At 41.7% G+C, this 23,859-nt stretch overlaps 1 protein-coding gene and 1 long non-coding RNA gene across 2 annotated transcripts in view; one reads left to right on the top strand and one right to left on the bottom strand.

Annotated features, from left to right (window-relative positions):
- Nucleotides 1-7,872: 7,872 nt before the first annotated feature.
- The window catches only part of LOC147021800 (uncharacterized), a 43,868-nt gene continuing 27,881 nt past the window's right edge, over nucleotides 7,873-23,859 (top strand). The window contains exons 1-2 of the long non-coding RNA XR_015060940.1: nucleotides 7,873-8,514; nucleotides 9,135-9,175. This is a non-coding gene — a long non-coding RNA (uncharacterized LOC147021800). The remainder of the gene's footprint in view (nucleotides 8,515-9,134; nucleotides 9,176-23,859) is intronic.
- LOC147021799 (uncharacterized) overlaps nucleotides 10,000-23,859 on the bottom strand; it is an 84,622-nt gene continuing 70,762 nt past the window's right edge. The window contains exon 5 of the mRNA XM_085892166.1: nucleotides 10,000-13,657. Within this exon, the coding sequence (XP_085748292.1) occupies nucleotides 12,603-13,657 (1,055 nt within the window). The 3' untranslated portion in view covers nucleotides 10,000-12,602. The remainder of the gene's footprint in view (nucleotides 13,658-23,859) is intronic.

The following is a 23,859-nucleotide window of genomic DNA, read 5'->3' as shown; positions in this document are numbered from 1 at the left end:
CGCCCGTCCGTCATTAAACACTTGCGACTTCTTCTCTGAAACTACACACACAATTTCGATAAAACTTGACCACAACCTTCATCTCCTGGTATGTACTAAAGTTTGTCCATAAACAAACATTTTAATTTAAAAAAAAATTTTCTTTTGAAAACCACCTTCAAAAGAGGGTGTAATGTGTTTTGATAGGTGAAAATATTGTTATCTTTGTCAGGATAATTGAAAACATAGGGGCAAGACCCCTGGGCGCTCACCTCGTCACGGCTGGATAAGATAACCAGGGAACCACTGGTAGGCGTGGATGACCGACAAAATACATAACGGAGAAGAAAGCGAATACATATTTTGGGAGGCAAACCCCCTTACACTTCCTTAGACCCCGATTTTCCTCATGTGATGAACAAACTTTGGTACATCATGGTTGATGAAGGTTGTGGTGAGGTTTCATATTTTGGGGGGCAACCACCACTTGCACCCACTTCGACCCTGATATTTCTAATATCATGAACAAACTTTGGTACAAACACGATGATGAATGTTGTGTTAAAGTTTCATCGAAATTGTTTGTGGAGTTTCAGAGAAGAAGTTGCAAGTATATGTGGACGGACGGGTGGACCGACAGATGAACGACGTGCCATCCCCTAAGCTCCCCTAAACTGCGTTCCAGGTGAGCTAATAACTTAGACCCACGGAAATCATTTAGACACCTGAAATGCTGAAGGATGTCATTTAGACACCTGAATTGCAGGATTGCCCCAGTCGGCGGTGTTTATGGTGCGATTCCGCCACGGGATTGTTGGAATTGTTCAATGGCCATCCCATCACATCCCATCCCATTTACATCCCATCACCTGTCCTTGATGGGTAGATCAGCTAGTTTTCCCTTTCATTGAAGGAAAGTTGTGGCTTCACAAAAAAAGCTTTAAAGAATGTTGCCATTACAATGGTTGAAGTTGAATAATGAAGCTTTATATTTGGCAGGTTCATTCCTTCTGAAATCTTTTTTGTGTTTCCTTATGATATAATAGCCTTTATCCTTTTGTCCAAATGTTTCTTTTTTTTAATCTGCCTTTTTTCCACCAGTAAAGTCCAGTGGAGATAGCAAATGGTAAATTACGCTCGCCTGTTTGTTGGTACATCACGGGTGATGAAGGTTGTGGTGCTGGCTAAGTCTAAAATCTGGCTCTTCGTGGAAATTCTTGAAGTCATAATTTACTCTCCTGAATGAGGACTCGTGAAATACTTTGCTTGCAGAGAGTATTTTTAGTTTTGTTTTCCTCCCAGTGAATGTTTTCATTTTTACAGATGAACCATGAGTATCAGACTGTTATAGGTGTGAACTACTTTACTGAAGTTGCTTTCAGCCTGACCTAACTAGGAAGGGATTCCCTTTAAGGGCACTCTCTGTAGCAATTCTCATGGCAAGAGTAATCATGTAATCCAATGTCGTGCCTCCTTATGAAGAGGTTTGCAAGCTGCCTCCTGACACAGATTTTATTTTTTCATGTGAACAGCAAAACAGTTTTGGTCCGAGGGCTCTGTTTAAGATTTTTACTGAGCCCAGGGCAGGTTCCAAATGTTGTTCGTTTCTAGTAATATTCCCAGGGATAGTTTTTAAGATCTCCATGAGGTTCTTCTTTATCATTTCCATTGCTCCAATTATCGCTGGTACAATTTCGGTGTTCTTCAGCTTCCAGGATCTTTTGACTTCATTTTTGATATCCTGTTATTTGGTTATTTTCTTGATTTTGGTGTTTTTAGGCCAAAATCGCTGGATACTGACACCTTAATTAGCAATGCAGTCTTATTTTTGTACCTAAGTACTATATCCCATCGCAATGCTTTGTTTTCTATCACTTGATGGTATCATTGGGTCATATGTGAGCATTACTTCCTTGTTTTCAATCATCGCTTTTGGTTCATGTTTCCATGAGTTTTCTTAGACTGGGATATTGACATGTCTGCAGATGTGCCAGTGGATTACTCTACATACCTTGTTGTGCCTTTATGTGTACAGCTGCGATGAGATGAGTTTTTTTTACATCCCAATATGAGCAGGCTTGTACTTTCTACGTTGCAGAACCTACACTTGTCCGATTGACTTAGTGCGGCCAATTTTTTTTTAAGTCATTCATGTAGTGTCCCTGGTCTTAGGCATTTATGATGAATCTTTCTCCATCCCAGTTGAGCTGACCTCTTATCAGCCATTACAATGAGCCTTCTTTGTCGATGTCCAATCTGTCCAAATCTCTTTTTTTTAATCTCCTTGCTCTTTAATCGTTCTCCCAGTTGTCGGAATATATTTGTTGATTTTTCACTTATATTTTCCTTCAGTGTTTTTAGCCATCATTGGGGCTGTATTCATTGCTGTTGCAGTTTCACCTGTGACATCTTCTATTCACACCTGTGTTTGGAATTTTTTTGAAAGGTGGGTTGGCTTGCTTTCTTGATGTTGACATACAAATTGGATTCGGTGGTCTGTTGAACTTTTCATGTAATCAGCCAATCTTACAGTTGTCATTCTGTGCACTTGGTTGAGTTACATCAGGTTTCTGCCTTCTCATCTCGGCAGGTACATTCTCGGGATGCATTGGTTTTTGTAGAACATTTTGTGGATGGTGAGGAGTTTCCTTGTTTTGATATTCAGTTTGTTGATTTCTGCTTCTGGCCAGTTTATTATTCCACAGCTGTATTGGAATGCTGATACTATTAACTGGTTTATGGCTTTGATTTGTTTTCTCGGGGAGAGGTATGTTTTTAGGAAAATGCTCGTTCTACACAGGTATTCTTTGACAATTGCTTCGTGCATTTGTTTGTGACACACTTGGTGGACCTCTTCGACTCCAAGGTATTTTTTTTTTTTTTTTTTTTTTTTTTTGTATACCTTGGTCGAGGCTCGTATGAGAGCTAACACACAACTCACAGCAAGGAGGCATGAGACAAGAGGGGTGGGAGTGGAAGGGACAAAACATTGGGGAACAGACACAGGTGAACTGTGGAAGGGAGAGGGATGGGGATGGGACGGGGAACATGGCGAGGAGAAGATGGACATTACAGGGACTTTCAGGAAGGAAAGCAGGAGAATTGAAGGAAGTGGGCTTGGGTGGATTATCGGGGTAGAAAAGATCGAGGATTTGGATGGGGGAAGATAAGAGGTGGTGGTGAACAGCTGTTTTGAAAGCCTGGAGGGAAGAATGGGAAAGAATAGAGTGAGGAAGTTTATTCCAAAGGCGGGAAAAAAGAGGAATGAAAGAGTGAAGATGAGCAGTGATTCGTGATTTTGGTAGTTTTACCAGAAGGGGGTTGTTGGCGGACCTTGAGCGCCCTGTGGAAATGTGGTTGGGACAAATCGCAGAGAGAGCAGGGGGGCAAGGCTGGAGAGGAGTCGGTAGAAGACAGAAAGACCACCGACCAACCTGCGGTGATTGAGTGAGAGGCCCAAAGACTCAGCTTCATTGCGGGAGATGCCAATGATCTTAAAAGCCCTGGTTTCGACAGCGTGAAGTCGAGAAAGGTGGGAGGCAGGAGCACCAGCCCAGAGGGGAGAGCAGTACTCCATCAGGCTACGGACAAAAGCTTTGTAAGTAGTCAGGAGCTCAAGAGGGCCGAGGAAGGACTTAGCACGACGGAGGATTCCCAGTCGGCGACTGGCTTTTGAGGCAAGGTTGGAAATGTGACTTTCCCAGGAAAGGTCATGGCAGATAGTGAGACCCAGAAGCTTGAAAGAAAAGACTTCTTCCAGAGGATTGTTGAGAAAGTGGATGGGGGGGTTTTGTAAACGGTCCTTTCGAAGAGACATAGTGAGAGTGTGAGATTTGTGTGGATTGAAAGACATGTTCCACGTGTTGGACCAGTTTGTGATTTTATCCAGATCTGCAGTGAGCGAAGAAGCTGCTGCTTGCCGGTCTGAGGGATGACAGATGGTACGGCAGAGGGTGGAGTCATCGGCAAAGAGAAATAGAGGATTTTCCAGAGAGTCCGAGAGATCATTGATGAATGATCGCAGATCGTATTTGTATGATGCTTCGTTTTTTTGTTTCTGTATTGTGTCTATTTTTATGTTGTCCATTTTTGTTGGTTTACCTTGTAGGAATGTGCACTTGGCACATTTATCTAAGGCAAATGCCATTTGAATGTCCTCAGAATACTACTTCACTAACTTGAGTAGTTGTGCAAATTTTTTTGTCGTTCAGTATGAAGATTTTAAAATCATCCATGTACGGTAGATGTGTCACCTTTCCTGTCTCTTTGAACGTTATTTTATTGTATGTAAGGGTGTATCCATGTTCTTGCTCAGTAATGAGGTTACTTTGTGGGTCCAGTGCCGGGAAAAAAACTGTCACCCTGAAAGACTCAGTGTCGTATATTCTCCTGGAATTTCGATCTTTCCTTCCAAGTGCTGAAATGTCAATGTGGTATTCGGGAGCTCCATTGCTTTCTCAATCAGTTCGATTATTTGGGGCTTGATCTTGCATAATTGCAAGCATTTTATCACCCATGAATGTGAAACATTATTCCAAAGCTTTTTTTTAATGGTCTGTTCCATGCTGTGAACAGTTTCGTTCTTCTCGTTTTTTTTTTTTTGTATACCTTGGTCGAGGCTCGTATGAGAGCTAACACACAACTCACAGCAAGGGGGCATGAGACAAGAGGGGCGGGAGTGGAAGGGACAAAACAGTGGGGAACAGACACATTAGGTGAACTGTGGAAGGGAGAGGGATGGGGATGGGACGGGGAACATGGCGAGGAGAAGATGGACATTACAGGGACTTTCAGGAAGGAAAGCAGGAGAATTGAAGGAAGTGGGCTTGGGTGGATTATCGGGGGTAGAAAAGATCGAGGATTTGGATGGGGGCAGATAAGAGGTGGTGGTGAACAGCTGTTTTGAAAGCCTGGAGGGAAGAATGGGAAAGAATAGAGTGAGGAAGTTTATTCCAAAGGCGGGAAAAAAGAGGAATAAAAGAGTGAAGATGAGCAGTGATTCGTGATTTTGGTAGTTTTACCAGAAGGGGGTTTTGGCGGACCTTGAGCACCCTGTGGAAATGTGGTGGGGACAAATCGCAGAGAGAGCAGGGGGGGGCAAGGCTGGAGAGGAGTCGGTAGAAGACAGAAAGACCACCGACCAACCTGCGGTGATTGAGTGAGAGGCCCAAAGACTCAGCTTCATTGCGGGAGATGCCAATGATCTTAAATGCCCTGGTTTCGACAGCGTGAAGCCGAGAAAGGTGGGAGGCAGGAGCACCAGCCCAGAGGGGAGAGAAGTACTCCATTAGGCTGCGGACAAAAGCTTTGTAAGTGGTCAGGAGCTCAAGAGGGCCGAGGAAGGACTTTGCACGACGGAGGATTCCCAGTCGGTGACTGGCTTTTGAGGCGAGGTTGGAAATGTGACTTTCCCAGGAAAGGTCATGGCAGATAGTGAGACCTAGAAGCTTGAAAGAAAAGACTTCTTCCAGAGGATTGTTGAGAAAGTGGATGGGGGGGGTTTCTAAACGGTCCTTTCGAAGAGACATAGTGAGAGTCTGAGATTTGTCCGGATTGAAAGACATGTTCCATGTGTTGGACCAGTTTGTGATTTTATCCAGATCTGCAGTGAGCGAAGAAGCTGCTGCTTGCCGGTCTGAGGGATGACAGATGGTACGGCAGAGGGTGGAGTCGTCGGCAAAGAGATATAGAGGATTTTCCAGAGAGTCGGAGAGATCATTGATGAAAACCAGAAAAAGAACAGGGCCCAGAACGCTACCTTGAGGAACTCCAGCCTGCACAGGAAGAGGGGATGAAAGAACTCCATTTAGGGCCACACGTTGACTGCGACAGGAGAGGAAGTCTGCGAGCCATGAGTGGAGATGGCCTTGAATACCATGGGAAGAGAGTTTGGTGAGTAGAGCAGGGTGCCAGACTGTGTCAAAAGCACGTGATATGTCCAGGGATACGGCTCGGATTTCCTGTCTGGCATTGAGGACCTCCATCCATTGATGGGAGAGCAGAAGCAGCATATCCAGGGTAGAGTGACCTTATCTGAAACCAAATTGATGATTGGAAATCAAGCCATTGGAGAAGAGGAAAGATTTCATGTCTGAAGCGATGATGGATTCCATAACCTTGCTGATGATTGGGAGAAGGCTGATTGGTCTGTAGTTACAGGGATCTGTTTTTGCACCTTTTTTATGCAGGGCAGTGATGTTAGCAGATTTCCAAGCAGATGGCAGATGACCTTGGGCAAATGAGAGGGTGAATAGAACAGAGAGAGGGTGAGCAAGAGCAGAAGAGCAGGCTTTGAGGACACGTGGGCTGATGCCGTCTGGACCGGTTGCAGAATCTGACTCGAGGTTTGAAAGCAAGCTCTCCACCTTGTCAGGAGAAAAGGATACAGAATCCAGGGACAGTTGGGTGCGACTGGGTAAAGTGGGTAGAGATAGTGATGGGTTTAGGATACAAGATTTAGCTGCAAACACCGAGTTTAGACATTCAGCTTTTTCACGTGTGGAATCAGCAGTGCGGCCATTTGAGGTAAGGGAGGGGATGGAGGGGGAACATACACCAGAAACAGATTTGATTAAACGCCACCAGGATTTTGAGGAGGGAGAGAGGTTTGAGAGTTCAGACTTGAGATGAGAAGGATGTTGTTTTCTGGCTCTCCTGAGGGTAGATACACACTTGTTCCGAGCTTTGTGGAAAGAACTGAGATTGCCCTCAATTGGGTTTGCTTTCCATGAGGCAAAGGCAAGTTGTTTCAGGACAACTGCCTCGCCACAAGCTTCAGTAAACCAAGGGCGGGAGGAAGGGTAAGACAACTGAACACGAGAGGGGATAAATCTGTGCATGAGGGAGGGCAAGTTTCTTTGAAAGAATTCCCAGGATGAGTTGATGTTTGAGAAAGTAGTGATAGGAGACCAGTCTGTAAGTTTGATGGCTGCTTGGAGACCCTGTCAGTCGGCTTGAGTGAAATGCCAGACTCGACGGCGGTGAGGTGGTTCTCTGATAACAGCCAGAGAGATGTCCACTTTAACAAGGACGTGGTCAGAAGAACCAATTGGAGCGAAGGAAGAGCAGCAGATATTGTCAGGGAAATTTGTCAAAATCAGATCCAGAAGAGATGGAGTACCATTGGTTGAGATCCGGGTCGGGAAGTTGACCGATTGAGTCAGTCCTAATGAGTCGCAGAAAGCTTTTGCTGAGGTGCCATGGCAGGTGAGAGAGGTACCCACACCTAGCCAACTGGCGTGATGACAATTGAAGTCGCCACATATGAGGAAGAGAGAGTTTGGATGAGAAGATAGAAGATGGTCCATGTTTTCGGATAGTGAGGTGTAGATGGAGTCATCACTGTTCGGTGGACGGTACAGTACACATATAAACATGAGGTGGGAGTGGAGGGAAGCCGAAGCCAGAGGTATTCCTGGGGGTGTGGGGGAGTGAGAGCAGTGCATGGAGAGTGAGGAATAGAGTCTTTGATGAAGAGAGCAACACCTCCACCAGGACGAGGCTCAGGACTGTCATACCGTAAGAGGGAGTAACCGGGGAGAGATACTTGGGAGTCAGACACGTCTTGGGAGAGGAAAGTTTCTGTTAGGCAGATAATGTCTGGTTTGTCAGTGGTAACCTGTATGGAAAGATCTGAAAGGTTTGAGCGAAGGCCCCGGATATTTGAGGTCCACACTTTTAATGAAGAGGTAGGGGAGGAGGCTTTGGGTGCAGGAGGTGGAGGGGGAGGGGGAGGGTAGGACAAGGGACGAGGGGGGGAGGTAAGGAGGGTTGTTGAAAGAGTGTAGGGTATTGCAGAATAGCGAGGGGAGGGGGCCGAATGAGGAGGAGAAAAGGCTCTGTGGTGCTGGGGGAGAGGGGGGACAAGAGACAAGGAAGAAGGCAGTTGAGGATTTGAGGAGGTGGAGTGAAGAGATGGAGGTGAGCGGGCAGTGGAGTGAGGCAGCTTGGTGGATGAGAGGGGGGGGCAACTTTGAGAAGGATGAGTGAGGGGGATGAAAGGTGCGAGAAAGGTGAGGATGGAATTTTTGAGAGAGATGAGAGGGAGGCTTGGAGGGAGAAGAGTGGGATGGTTGCTTTGAGAGTGAGAGTGAGGGGTGAGGGGGTGAGTTGGCACTGAAGTTGGAAAAAAAGAATGGTTGATGGAAAGTGAACATCCATGGCAAACTGTGGTTTTTAAAAGTTTTAGGTCAGAGATGCGATTTAACACAATTCTTGATGGATGCAATGAAGGCGAATTCAGAGCATGGAGAGAAGAAGTGCTGTAATTGTTGGATTTTTTAGGCAAGGAATGAAGGAGAGGTCGAAATGAGAGCAGTCTGTTAAAATAGCAGAAGAGTAGTGCATTGTGAAACAGTAAAGAGTACCACATGTGTGAGAGAGGAAGATGAAGCATTATAAGATCGTTTTTGTTCTTAATATTAATATAATGTTTGAGAGAGTTCAACAGATTAGGTCATGGAAGTGTAGAAAAAAATCGAGGAAGAAGACGAGGAGGAAGTTAAGAGGAAGAAGAAGAAGCAGAATCGGGAGAAGGTGAGCGTGTTGTTGTTGTTGTTGTTGTTGTTGTTGTTGTTGTTGTTGTTGGGTATTTTATTTTTTTTATTAATTTTTATTTTTTTGAGATTAGAAAGAGATTAGTTGGGAGAATGGGGGATGTTTGGAAAGTGGGGAGGATAGAAATTGAAGGTAATGGGGAGAAAAAACAAACAAAAAAAAAACGATGTTTGAGAGAGTTTGAGTTTTACAGGTTTTTGAGTACATGGCCTTGTATTCAGTGGTCTGTTGTTCTGCAGCATCCAATTTTACATCCCTTATGTTCTGACTCTAAGCCTTCTCATTGTGTTAGGTGGTGGGACATAATTTCTGTGATTATTCCCGTCAGAAGTTTGTATGTTGTTGGTTGACAGATTATTTGTCGGTACAGTATTTGTGAGGTCGTTGGGTTTCTTCAGATTTTGGGATGAGGAAGGTTTTACTTTCTATGAGTCACTCATCCATTAACCTTAATGTTTTCTTCGGGCTTTCTTCCTGATTCTGTTTCCTCTTTTGAAGATGTTCAGGGTGCTTTGGGAGTGTTGTCATTAATTTCCTTTTAAAAATCTTGTGGAGATGTTTTATTTGTTTTTGAAAGCTTCAATTTCTATGTTTGACAGACATATTAATCCAGCGTGACAGAGCAGAAATTTGGTGACAGGTAAGAAGCCAGCATTGCATTGAATTGAGCATTTCCCGCACTTGTTTAAATGTACGATCGATAACCTTTGAATGATGATTTCAATGCATAATGATTTTTCAATATCATCCGATTCATGAAAAATATCATGAAATGTAAAACTCCGGTGGAAATTGGCGATTTTAATGAGGCACTTTCATTTGATACCTAACAAAATGTGTGAAGTTGTTTCATCATCCAGTCGTACCCAGTGGGAATTTGTCACAAGTAAAGGAGTTATTCAGTAATCGAGCAGGGAATTGAGAGAAGAGAAAGAGTTCAAGAGATTGAATCTCTTAAGTCTGGTTCTTTTGGGAAAACATCTCTTCAGATCGATTTTTTTTTTTTTTTGTTCAGCACTTAATTTAACTTCAAAGTAAAATAAAACTGTGGGTAAAACGTTTAATCAATTGTGTACTGCTCGATTACTGTGTGCTTGGTTGGACTAAGGGAGCTATAAGAAATACATATCAGATAAAAAAAAAAATACCGGCCTCGAAGGTATCGCTATCGAATGGAGGTTCAGCTTTCGAATGATGTGCTATCTAAAAAAGAGGACATTTTGCATGTTAATTGTAAAGAGGATGTCGTTTTGATAAACATAATTGAATTAATGTTTTATAAAAGGGCCTTGTTGGTCAAACATCCAACTTGGCCATCTTTTCAACATGTTATGTATTCTTAAGGCTGGTCCTTGATTGATGCTCATAACTTTTTGAGGTTTTTTTTTTTTTGAAACATCCATGTTTGGGACTGAATCAAAACTCGCAACGTACAATGAATAAGAAAAGGAATCTTAAAGACAAGCAATCGATTTTATTTTTCAAGATCGTTGTTTAGCAGTGAAGGAAAACATTGACAACAGCTATGACAGTCCAGTGTAGCCATAAAATGTCTTTATATATATATATATATATATATATATATATATATATATATATATATATATATATATATATATATATATAACAAACCTGGGAAATAATCTAAAGGATGGCTCATTGGATGAGGATGCTTTTCCTTTCTTTGCAGCTTGGTTTGCAGTGATTTTTCACCCCTTATATCTCAACAAACTTCAAGATAATCTTTTAAAACCTTATTTCAAGGTATTATGTCATCAGTGTCCAACAGGATGGCACAAAGTTAGAATTAAGCTTTGTTTGGGTTCAAGTCTCAAATCGATTTTAAACTGTTGGACTGGTGCTTCACAGGTAGGGTGCTGCATACAAAGTGTGTCCCTCTCTCGAATGGTCGCTAATCTCGAGACCCGTTAAAGGTCTCTTGGTGTATTTCGATGAAGAGGAAGTGAGTATCGCCGGCACCCTGCCCAAATCCCAATTTCTGCCAAAATCGTACTTGGAGAGGAGATGGGCACCATTGGGTCTATTTACTGATGGAAATGCTGACATTGCCCCTCGAGCAAACTTCTATATTATAGGACATGATGATGGACAGATGATGACTGAAGAGAAAAGGTACGACGATGTAAGTACTTGCTGAGATGATGCTTCAGAGCTTAATTTGGGACATGATGGGTACCACACAGAAATGCAATTCTTCAAATTCTCAGAATTATTTCAGAGACTGTGGTTGAACCGAAGAGGCTTCGCCAACCATCAGTCCGTTGCTCAAGAGGGTCATATACACTGATAGTTCACACAAGAGGGTCGTACGACACTTTGACCCACAATGAATCGCAGTCCGGACAGATCAAGCACAAAGACAAGTTGACCAAGTCATTCATGAGAAATAAATGTCCGAGGAATATTGTTCATACTTGATGAATGCACTGTTGCATTCTCCAATTAAAACGTTTCGATCACAATTATGAATGTGTCATCATCTCGTGGACCATCGTGTATGCAAAGGGATACAATGTGGCAAAGGTTAAAAAAAGAGGAAGTTAAAAACACAATTGTTAATCCAAGATCCAAATTTTTTAATTTATTTTACCCAAGTGTATGCTGTGATAATTTGCACATTTATCTGTAAAACCAGAAAATACAACGTTCACAATGTAATACAATAATCGAGCAATTCATATGAAAGCATTCAAGTGGGGGTATTAGCAAAAGCCTCCGGTGCACCTTTATACCTGGATTGTGAAATTGAAGTTATTTGTGTGATGATTGTCCTTTGATTAACTGATAAACACTTGGATATACAATACATATGATATGCAATTGGAAAGTACATTAAAATATTGATTACTGTCTCTTCAACTCACTGCAGTGAACAATGAACAGCAATGTGAAAACTGCACAGTTTGCACAGGTTAGATTTTTGAAATGTGCACTCATTGATCAGACAGCTGCCGGACCCCACCCACATTCGTCACTTGACTCCACCCATCATGGCACCGAACAAAATAATATGGCCGTCATCTTGGTTTTTTGGTGGGCCAAATATTTCAGGCCTGTAGGTCTTTCCTCATTATTTATACACTGCCTGGGTTTGTTGCGTCAGATTTACATTGGCTTTGTTTGGGTCGAGTGTTGATCATGATGAGGGACCCTGAAAAATGTCATCATATGTCGAATAAAAATTAGTAGTAAGGTTTAATCAAGTTCACATGCGCCTCCCTAAAAAAGTAGCGTTACATAATTTTTGAACGTAAAATAACACATTTTTCATAACTCTGGCTCCAGCTCCCAACCACGATGACCAATAGGTTTCTTTAAATAAACAATGAAAGCAGTTCTAATCAGTGTGGCTGTGTTTCAACCGTACGACCCGACATGTCAACAATGAAATTTTTGATGATCATTTCCTCTTTATATCGTCATTGGACCTTAACGGGTCGATCTCTCTTTCCATTTTGGAGATGTATTGCTCATGCTACGTCATTCCTGGAGAGCTTCGCTTGGCTTGTTTCCAGAAAACTGCAGAAAACCCTTTACCGCGTTGAAATTCCTGTTAAAGGTATTTTTTAGAAATAAATATTTACATAAATGCAATGCTTAGGATTATTATGCTGTCAGAAAAAATTATTGGCAATGACGCAAACCCCAACATATAATTGACCTAAAAAATTGACTCGTACCTTCTCGCCCTAAATAACGGAGAGGAAGAAGTTCTCGCCCTGCTTGATGCTTTCACAGCAATTCGCCCAAACCGTAGCACAATTCAAGCTTCAAAACCAAAGTAATGCCTTCCAGCTTTAACCCGATATTCTTAGGGGTTACGGTTTGATCCTATACGAGTATTTTCTCCATAGTTCATGTAATAATATTTGTAGAGAAATTTATCAACATCTTTATCGTACTTTGTGCCGTTAACTGTTTATGTGCACGACGGATTGCTATAATCTGTAGATCTCCAAGTTGAACTGTTAAGTTAGGAAAAAATGTGTGTCATGTTGGGATACTATAATAACCAGAGAAAAGGGATGTATTTAATGGACAGGTGTTTACATGTTCTGCTGCATCTCAATGTCCTCGTTTTGTCCTGATAAATCCTTCCCATTGAACGAATATGCCGATGAATGCTGCTGTTTCTTCTTGTAGAACCACACACCCAACACGATAGCAAGTAGAAGGACACACAATAGAGTTACCACAATGGCTATGATGGTACTGTAACCGTTGGGTTCACAATCGGAAGCATTGCAGCCATTGAGGGTTGGGTCATATGTGTCGCCTTCGATGGAATCACGGATATGCATGTCTGAAAGTACTTCTTTGGGTGTACTATGAGAGACATCGTTTGTCGGTGAACCTGATGTTGCTTTCCTTGGAGATGCGAGGGTTGGGATAACCTTGTATGTTAGTTCTTCACTGTTGATGTCGGGGCTGTATTCTGGTGTAACATAATAAGGGGTCGGATAGGTCCGAGCATCCGTAACTATCTTGAGATCCGATTCGTCAGAATGAGAAGCTTCTTCTATCATGGTTGCCTTTGTTGGTGCCCAGAACCATTCTGGAATGAAGTCTTTCACATCTTCTGGCCAACTGGTACCTTGTAAAACATCTAAAGATTGCGTCGTGAATGGCTCAACAGGTGCCTTGGTCAGCTCCAATGTTTCTTGTTCACCATGTTCAACCCGTCTTGGAAAGTCTTTGTTGTGTTTTTTATGTTCCATTAGCTCTTCCTCAGGCTCTAGAAATACATAGCCATCCATCCAGGGAAGACCATGAGTGATCTCCCTGGTTCCTCCCACACCTTTGACCTCTTCCTCGGTCAATTGGGTGCCTTCAATGTCAAGGGTATCCTTGTTGGAGAAATCCATCTCTTGGTTCTCATCATGCTGTTCACCTTTGAGCTTGAATTTAGGTCCAAATCGTACAAACTGATCATCTGGAGCACTCTGCTCCTCTAGCAGGTGAAACATCTTCTCGGCAGCGGTTGTCCGCAAGGTTGACATGTTCTCACGGTTTATCTCTCTCCGGCTGATGTCAGGAAGATCTGACTCAATTATCATAAAGGAAGGGCCTTTGAGGGAGAGGTCCTCTTGTGATGGATCATCTGCGAAGATGAGAGTTTGGACAAGAAGTATAATATGAACAATACAATGGTTAAACAAGGTTTAACTAATGACTGTAATGATTGTTTAGAAGGCAGTATTTTTACTCAGCGTAATGAAACAAAAACAAAGCATGATATATCTGCTTTTAAAGTTCCTGCAATAGATACAAACCATGCAAGACCCTGAAAAATGGTACTGACACATTGAATTTTAAAAACTTTCAATGAAACTTCCACCTTTGTTGCAGTGTGTGAAAGACGTCGAACTGCCCACTGATAAATACAGTCTCAGCCGCTGCACTGCTACCCGTAGTATCAATCAACCTTACACATGTTTTTGGAAGTCTTTATGGCAGTTGATCTTTCCCTTTAATTGTCATGAATATCAACCCCCTCACACATTCTTTGTTTGAAAAACAAAGCAATGAAGATCCCCCACCCATTCTTCCTCCAAATGTCCCTCGACCATGTGTTTTACCCGTATTCCACTGTGTTCTCGGTGTTTTTTTTTTCTTCTAGCTGTTCTGTAATGCTTTGGTCGCTTCATTTCTGTGTTCTCGCTCTTCATGAGCCTCAACCGTGAATAAATAAACAAAACAACTAGCTCGAAGGAAATTTTTCCTGTACGGAGGCAGCTTATAAGTGACCCTGTTTATGTCCCATTTATTAAAATTTCTGCTCTGAACATCATTTTTGATTTGTTCCATATCTTGATTCAGCATTCTCTGAAAAGATGATGCCCACCCCTGAAAATATTTCCGAAGTACAGTACCCCTCTTTCAAATGAAGTCATCAATCCTTTTCGGCATAGAATACAAAAGGAGGGCGGTGCTGCCAGGCTTAAAATTTAGGTGGGGTTCGAAATAAAGCTCCGGTCTATGAAGATTGTAATTAATACTAACGACTAACGAACCTGAAATGTTGCTACGCCATGCAACTTTCGCTAATGCTTTGTTTTTGGTTGATGAAAACGTTGGTTGGAGTGCTCATGGTGAACCTGTCAGCAATTAACAATATTAAATTTTTCATTCATTTTGTAACACAAGATAATATCACATTATGTTGTTGTTCCTTATTTTGAGAGCTATGATTTTTCTCGGAGTCTTTCTGTTATTGGGTCGCCAAAATAGGTGACCCTTATTGTCAGTAATTCTGTCTGTTTGTTTGGATGTTTGTTCGTTTGTCATCAGCATAATCGGTAGTAAACGTGGGCGGATTTTGACCAATACAAACTCGGGTGGTAGGTAGATCTTATGACCTAGTGCTTTGGAAATTGTGATGGTTGCTAGGGACGCTTTGGTTCCCTACCAACAACCGAAAAACCTTCAAAATCGGTACCGTTCACGCGAAATCAATTCCGAAAGCCATTATCCCACGTTGGGTTATGAAATTTGGCACGAATGATCTACAGGTGATGCTCTATCAAATGTATTCTGGTTTTTGTGATGTATGGAATACTTTACCCGCAGCGCCCCCGACAATTAGGCTATGTGCGAAAATTTGCGAAAATTGAAGCCCCCTAGTGACCAGGTGATTGCATTGATACGAATGAAACTTTGCAGGTTCATGATACTCAATGAGTACTACAACTTTGCCTCCTGACATATTGATCGATTTCGCTTAGGTCAAAGGTCAATTAGTGCAAAAATTGATAATATGCGAGAGCTGGAGGTGCCGTCACGCCAAATGCTACTCCTCCTATGGTTATGGTCGGATGGTCATGAAAATTCACACTAATCGTCTGGAATACAATGTGCACAAACGATCGAGCCGGATTTTCGATTTAGATCTTTGTTCACCCACAGCACCAGCTCAAACTTTGGGTATTTCCGATTTCAAACCGCATTTTCGGTACTTTTCATTCAAATGGATACCGAGTAATTATCAGTAGATGGAACTGGATGAGATTTGATATGCATAATCTTAAGGTGATTCCCTATCCGCTATGTGACATCCATTTTGCTCTATATCTTATAGTTTCCATGCTCGGTGACACATCGCCGCCTACCGGCTTGTATCTTGTTCGTCTTAATCTTAATCGGATGAAAGCTATTCTGAAGTGAGCATGTCTAGCCATATTTATAAACATATTGTGCAAGAATGTCAACATCTAGGATTATTTGGGTTGTTTGGTCTGTTTCCATTGCATTTTGTAAACGTGAATAAATTTAAATGGCTATGCCATTCTTCACCAGCAGGAAGTGCTGTACACACTGTAGAGACCAAGTGCAATGCAGGCCATGCAATCCCATTCCTGACGACCAATTATAAGCCCACCCGGTTTTCGTCAATGTGTTGGGAATGCTGGCGGGCGGAGATCTTCAATACGAGCTCCGATTAACCAAGCAAATGTACAGTTCTTGGAGTTTCACTTCATTTTATAGCTGATCCAACTGGCAGCGACCACATCATGGAGACTGGAAACACAGCCGCACATATATTACATTTGAAGAAAGGTTGAATAACAGAATGAGGGAATGCAATAAATTGGCCAAATAAACATGATGAACTTAATTATAATTTACCTAACTCTACCAGGTCAGCAGATGTTTAACAGGAGGAATGTGAAATTATAATTTGGTAAATGAATGAAAAAAAAATGGATGTGGGGTAAGGAGCCACAGAGGAACTAACAGAAAAAAGGAATAAAGCAGCAGACTGTCTCACTTACTGACACAACCAAATGTATCCATCCAAGTGCATGTCAAAGCTCTCAGAGTTAGGACTGGCATTCTCTTGGTAGGGTCCAGCACTCTCACGATCTTGCTTGGTGCTCTTGGAGTTTGGCTCGATGCTCTCATTCCTTTTGCCACACTTGTCGTTCCGATTGCTTTTCCCATATACATGGTCCCATCTTCCTCTTTCTACATTTGACACTTAGAAATATTCAGCTCATTAACATAAACAATTGTGCAGTGCCATAATAGGAAGTCAGCACACATGATCCATGAAATATGTTCATGATGCTGAACTAAATGACACCACGAGTAGTCCAATCGCTTGGTCTCTCCTCTCAGATCAGCTACATTTTTATTACCTTTATGTTCTCGCTCCCTCTAGATTTTTATTGTTTCTCCTCTGGACAAGTTCCCTCGATATTTTGCTGCATTTACTCCAGTCTAGCTCCCTCTAGATTTTTATTGCCTCAACTCCGGTCTACCTTCTTCTGGATTATTACTGCCTCTCCTCCAGTCCAGCTACTTATAGATTTTCGTGGTTCTCTGTTCTTGCTTTCTTTTCTCTCTCTCAACCCTCCAACACAACACAGCTTCTCTAGGATACAAGTGTTCTTACAGTAACCCTCTCCTTGTTCATACTCACACACACACTCTCTTGTGCAGCGTTTTGGCTGCTGATTGCATCACTGGTTAGGAACGCGGATATGCCGCTGATGCGGTACCCCTAATACCAGTGCACTGGTGCTCGTTTTGCCGACTTCCGAAGGATGACAGGCTGAGTCAACCCCACCTGGTGTTAATTCAGTGGCTAGCGGAGCTCTAACTCAGAACCCTAGAATCCAAAGCCAGCCACCATAACCGCTAAGCCAACGCCAGGCTTTTCTCTCTTTAGTAAACTTCCAAAATCCAGACTTAATTCACATCTGAACTCCTTTCTTCCTCACTTCTCCCATCTGTGGAGCCACTCTACAGAGGCCATTCTTTCCGACTCTTCTCTTCACGGCTTCAACCATGGAGAAAACTTTCATCTCATGTCATCCCCTGGACTCTTACTTGCAGGTTACTGCACCCCCCCCCCCCTAACCACTTCCCCACCTCTTCTCCCTTCTCTTTTCCTGTTCGTTTATTCCCCTGCTTGTAATGTTAAATCGCTACTTCATTGCCCTACTCTCTCAGTATGTTGGCATTTTCCCGTTGTTCTTCCATGAGGCTCAAATGTAGATGTAAAATAATCTAAAATAAGTGGTCGCAAATCGTCTTTGTAATAAAACGTTTTAGGTTCGCATCAGATTGTTGTATTCACCACATGTTTTAGATCCCTAATCGTGGCAAAATGGGACACATTTTGAAATACAAATCGAAAGAAGCTTTTTTCTTTTTTCATAAAAAAAAATCTGAATAAGGAAAATGTAATTATGACAATACAAGAAACCATTATAGGATTAAAAGCACAACTCATTGTGATTACACCTTATCAATTTGCGTGGGATGTTTGGTAGAAATGAAGCGACTTTACACACACCAGAGAGGTTACGGCTGATAAGAGGTGTGTTCAAAAAGTATCCAACCTTAATTTTTAGTGCGTAAACAAATGAAGCTAGGGAGGCGTGGTTTGGTGCACGTATGTAGGCGATCCTAATCCGTATGCGTGAATATTTTCCTGCCTGTAGAAGCTGTCAGTCGCCGACAGCCCGCCGATGAGTGAGGAAGTGTAAGTGAGCGCCGTCGGATTTTCGTTTTTGACAAAATGACGGATCACTGTGGTCTCATCTCCAGTGATCACTGTGTTGAAGAAGTTGGGATCACTGTTCACAGTCTCCAGCATGTCCTGTGCGATCTCCAAATGGAGTTGCTTCTGCTCGATCGTTAGCAGCTTTGGCACGAACTTCACTGAGATTCTCCTTAAGCCCAAATTCTCAGTCACAATGGAATGAACGGATCCAATGCTGACGCCCGACTCGTCTGCAAGTTCTCTGATCGTGATTCGACGATCCTGCCTCAGTAGGGTCCTCACTTTGTCAATGACGATCTCATTTCGGGATGTTGAGGGCCTACCAGAACGTGCTTCACTTTCCACTGATGTGCGACCATCTTTGAAGCGGTTGTACCACTCTTTTATCTGTGTGGTGCCCATTGCTTCATTCCCGAAGGCCTGTTGAATCTTGCGGATCGTTTCCACTTGGGAATCGCCAAACTTTACACAAAATTTGATGCAGTGGCGTTGTTCAAGTTTTTCTGTCATTTTGTCAAAAACGAAAATCCGACGGTGCTCACTTACACTTCCTCACTCATCGGCGGTCTGTCGGCGACTGACAGCTTCTGCAGGCGGGAAAATATTCACGTATCGGGATTAGGATCGCCTACATACGTGCACCAAACTACGCCTCCCTTGCTTCATTTGTTTACGCACGAAAATTAAGGTTGGATACTTTTTGAACACACCTCGTATATACAGTGGGATGCAATAGTACGAGTCAAGGAGGAAATTTATTAATTGATACGATACAACATAAACTAGAGCAACAGTGTGTGTGTGTGTGTGTGTGTGTGTGTGTGTGTGTGTGTGTGTGTGTGTGTGTGTGTGTGTGTGTGTGTGTGTGTGTGTGTGTGTGTGTGTGTGTGTGTGTGTGTGTGTGTGTGTGTGTGTGTGTGTGTGTGTGTGTGTGTGTGTGTGTGTGTGTGACGGATTCCAAAAAGTTGTGGAAAGAATTATTTCTACAAAATTAGGGAAGCAAGTTAGGTGTGTGACGAGGACGAATTGATTTTATTTTTTTGAGGATCCAAATCAAAATCTTGATGCAAGAATTTCTAAAGTGATTCTTCATCATTGAGAGATAGGGCCAAAAACGATACGTAGTCTGACATCGAAAAAAGTTGTGGACGGATTTTGCCGAAACTTTGTGGACATGTTGTTTTTTTAAACTTAAATCTTCAACTTCAATGGCTTATGAAAATGTAATATCACGAATATTGCAATTAAATTTGCAAAATAAATGTTTGAATTCTGCTTGGTGTAAATCAAGGCAACACAGCAACTTGTATACTTATCTTCAGTTAAACCAAGCCTGTCTCTATTGCGACGTGTGGTAAGGTGTTTTGAATAGCACAGCAGGAGTTGTTTTGAACATTGTGGAGATGAGGTGTTCTTAATAGCATGGCGGTTACATGGCAGTGAGGTGTTTTTAATAATGTGGCGGTTATGTGGTGGTGAAGTTTTAATAATTTTGGTGGTGCAGTGTTTTGAATTACTTGGTAGTGAGGTGTTTTTAATATATATGTGTGTGTGTGTGTGTGTGTGTGTGTGTGTGTGTGTGTGTGTGTGTGTGTGTGTGTGTGTGTGTGTGTGTGTGTGTGTGTGTGTGTGTGTGTGTGTGTGTGTGTGTGTGTGTGTGTCTGCAACGCGAGGCTCCACAGCACAAACCAGGAAACCGATTATTTTTCAAATGGTAGCCTTCAAAAATACGGTGTCTATTTACCTTCATTTTTTATGAGGAGTGCCAGTTGGCAAAATACGCAATAGGAAAAATCTTGCCAGGCAGAGGAACAATTGTATGTGAACCAATACGTCTTGGCAATGAATCTTCGTCAGTGGATCAGTCAGAATGAAAAGCATCGTATCCAGCGCTTCGATCCGGGCGAATCCCTCGTCGCCTACCGGCTTGTGTGTGTATATATATATATATATATATATATATATATATATATATATATATATATATATATATATATATATATATATATATATATATATATATATATATATATATATATATATATACATATATATTGTTACGGCTGTGGAAATTCGCAGGACACCATAAAGGATTTCCCCAAGATCAGTTGTATCGATAAGTGTGTGTTCAGATAGATTTCCCCACCGATGTTTAAAGGGAATTTATTCGTGTAACAGGGCTGTGATATTTGAGTTGGCCGTTTTTCTTTTACTATCTTTATTTTGGACCACCACAAAGCGCCATCAACCACGATCACCACAACCACCTTCTCGTCAACCGCCAACATCCCCACAGACAACGAACAACCGCTTCAGAACAACCACCTTAACCACCACCGCCCAACCACACCACCCTCATGACCACCACAAAACGCCAGCCACGCCACCATTACAACAACCACCATAACCACCACCGCATTTCCACCTCGGCACACGGTTGCGAGAAGCCTGGCATTCATCGGGGGAAAGCAGACGATGGCCCCACCCCCCAACGAATAACATCTGCGCCAGCTAACGCAGCAGGAGAATAACCCAACACCAAGAGTTATAAAGCGACACTAGTTATGAAGAAAGGAAAAGAATGAGAAAGGCCCCGATTCGGCGAGGAAAACACCCTTCTTCTGGAAGTTTCGTGCGTGTGCTGGAAGAGGGGGGGCGAAATGGAGGGGTGAGGGGCCTTGGAGATAAAAGGGCACGCTGAACGCAAGTCTGGGGTCTCTGAGTCGACGGCTGGTGGAGGATGTCAGGTGTGTGGAGGAGAGAAAAGAGTGTCGTGTCGGAGTTGTGGGAAATGTGTGGAGCCATGGACGGGAGCTGGAGAGAGCACAGCAGAGCCAAGGCACACGGCCTGCCGTACCGTGCCTTTCCGTGGGTCATTGGAGAGGGGACGTCGAGGGTCGCCCTAGCAAATCACCACGAGGGTGAAGGTAGCCAGCCCGGTCTCGGAGCCTTTGCGGTCTACACGGCTCCGTGCCTATAAAGACCCCAAGGGGTCCAGTTTACGCCTCGTCTGTTCTGGGGTTTTTCCTTTGTTTCTTTTGCATGAACGTTGTGGCGCCATGTCTTTAAGTAGAACTGTTGATAACTGACTGTACATCATAAATAGACGGTGGTAGCTCTTTCTCTTGCTCGAGTCTGGTCCCTACTCCCATTCATTGCATGATTGAATACGTGCATTGTTTGCATGCATGACTGCATAACTGCATCTTTGACCATATACGTGCATGTTTAGTTGTGAAATAAATGTGCTTGTTTAAATGTCACCCATTCGTTGCGTCCTTTTCCCTAATTGAACTGCCATATTGCATAGTTGGTTGTTAAATAGCCGATAAAGTGATCGGGTCCAACGGGGCTGCGCGATAAATACCCCGCTCGGATATCCCAAAACGAAGCGAGCTGCTCAAGCAGCTCATTTCCAAGCAGCCCCGTTGAGGTACAGTCTCTTGGTAGTCTGCCCACGTGATTAATTAGGTATATCGACAATTCGGCGATTGACCCTGTAGCGTGCAGGTAGAATATTGACTCAGCTGTGGTGTGCTTAAAAACGCACCCGTGGCTGGTTTTCGGCGTTGATCCGGAAAGCCGCGACTGGATTGTCTGTTCGGTGGGCGAAGCGGCCGCTATTAGGTAAACGCGTTCATTCACACGCCGGTGGGCGGAAATCTACAACAATATATATATATATATATATATATATATATATATATATATATATATATATATATATATATATATATATACATATATATATACATACATATATATATATATATATACATACATATATATATATATATATATATATATATATATATATATATATATAAATATACATATATATATATATATATAAATATACATATAAATATACATATATATATATATATATATATATATATATATATATATATATATATATATATATATATATATATATATATATATATATATATATATATATATATATATATATATATATATATATATATATATATATATATATATATATATATATATATATATATATATATATATATATATATATATATATATATATATATACATATATATATATATATATATATATATATATATATATATATATATATATATATATATATATATATATATATATATATATATATATATATATATATATATATATACATATATATATAAATATATATATATAAATATACATATATATATATAAATATATATATATATATATATAAATATATATATATATATATATATTTTTTTTTTTATATTGAAATCTGAGGAGTGTGCTGATCACTCCGCTGATCCCCATTGGACATAGTCCACACCAAAGCATCGCCTCCAACACAGAGGCTTCGGCCCAGTGACTCTGTCAACGAGACAAAGATTATATGGTCCTCATCAGTTAAACATGAAACGGAACCACCGATCCGGATTTCGGGCTTATTTGCCCTCATCAGGATGGCATACCGATAAATGTCTCACCAATGATGTTTCGTCTGATGTATAAACGACGAATGTGGTCATTTTATTTTACATCACGTTTCCACTTTTTGTACTATCTCCTTTCATTATGTGACCTGTCACGTTGGCATAGATATCCATATAAAACTAGAAGGGCACTCGGTAGAGCGCATACCTCCGTCACGTCATGCCTGATCCATGAGAACATATCGGGCCCAATACATGCTTGAAATATCATGCTATACAGTACTATATCGTTTTTGGCCCGATCTCTCAATGGTGAAGAATCACTTAAAAAATTCTAGTAGTCGGATCCGGATCAGGATCTTCACCAAAATCTAATCAGTTCGTCCTTGTCACACACCGAAGCTCTCCACAAAATTTCATTCAGATCCGTCCACAACTTTTTGAGATATCCTGCACACAGACAAACAGACAGACAGAAAGGGGGTGAAAATATGACCTCCTTCACCTTTGGTGACGCAGGTAAAAATGAAACATTTCGTTTTTAAAAGTTTCTTCATGTTGGGGAGCACTCTTCAAGCTTCGATGGTGATACCGTGGTTCAATACCAGAGTTAGGAAGGCAATATAAACAAGAAAAAGAGCAATCAGAGATTGCAAACCCTTGTCAGGACTTCTTTTGAGTGGTGTATTCTTATAGGTTTTAGGGTAAATCCAATATGGCTGTCAAACCATGTGACCCATGACATCATATGTGTGAAACTTTTCCTCATGGATAGGCGGTCATATGTGTAAAGTTTCGCCTCAATCTTTTCAGCCATTTCAGAGAAGATTGTTGAAGGTTTAAAAAAAAAAAAATGGCTGCCGAATCACGTGACTGATGATATCTTGAAAAATATTTCTGTGGACTATTTTATCCCTAGATGACCCTAAAATATTTTCATACTGATCGGATGTGGCATTCTACATATGCAATTTTGACGTCATAACGAAGGCACCTATGACATGAAAAACCACGCTCGTTCCACATGAGGAGTACTTGCTATGTGCCAAGTTTCAATTTTTTCCTTGGTGCAGTTTCAGGGGTACAGAGGTCCAAATTTTTCCCGCTTTTCCAATATGGCTGCCACACCACGTGGCCTATGACGTCACAATTATCATTACAACATTCTACATGGGAAGTTGCACCAATGGTGAAAATTTTGTCTCAATCCGACAAGCGGTTGTGGAGAAAAACATGAAAGTTTTGTGCAGACAAACAGACAGACAGACAAACAAATGGACCCAAATGCAACACCCTCTCCGAATTCTTTGGCGAGGGTAATAAGATGAAAAGAATGAGTAAAAAATGTTTGCAATTGTTAA

Source organism: Eptatretus burgeri, chromosome 8 (genome assembly GCF_056783735.1).
Source record: "Eptatretus burgeri isolate ZD-2024b chromosome 8, Ebu_testis_v1, whole genome shotgun sequence".
NCBI lineage: Eukaryota > Metazoa > Chordata > Myxini > Myxiniformes > Myxinidae > Eptatretus > Eptatretus burgeri.
Note: the sequence above shows the minus strand (reverse complement) of the source record. Positions and strands in the feature narration are given on the sequence as shown.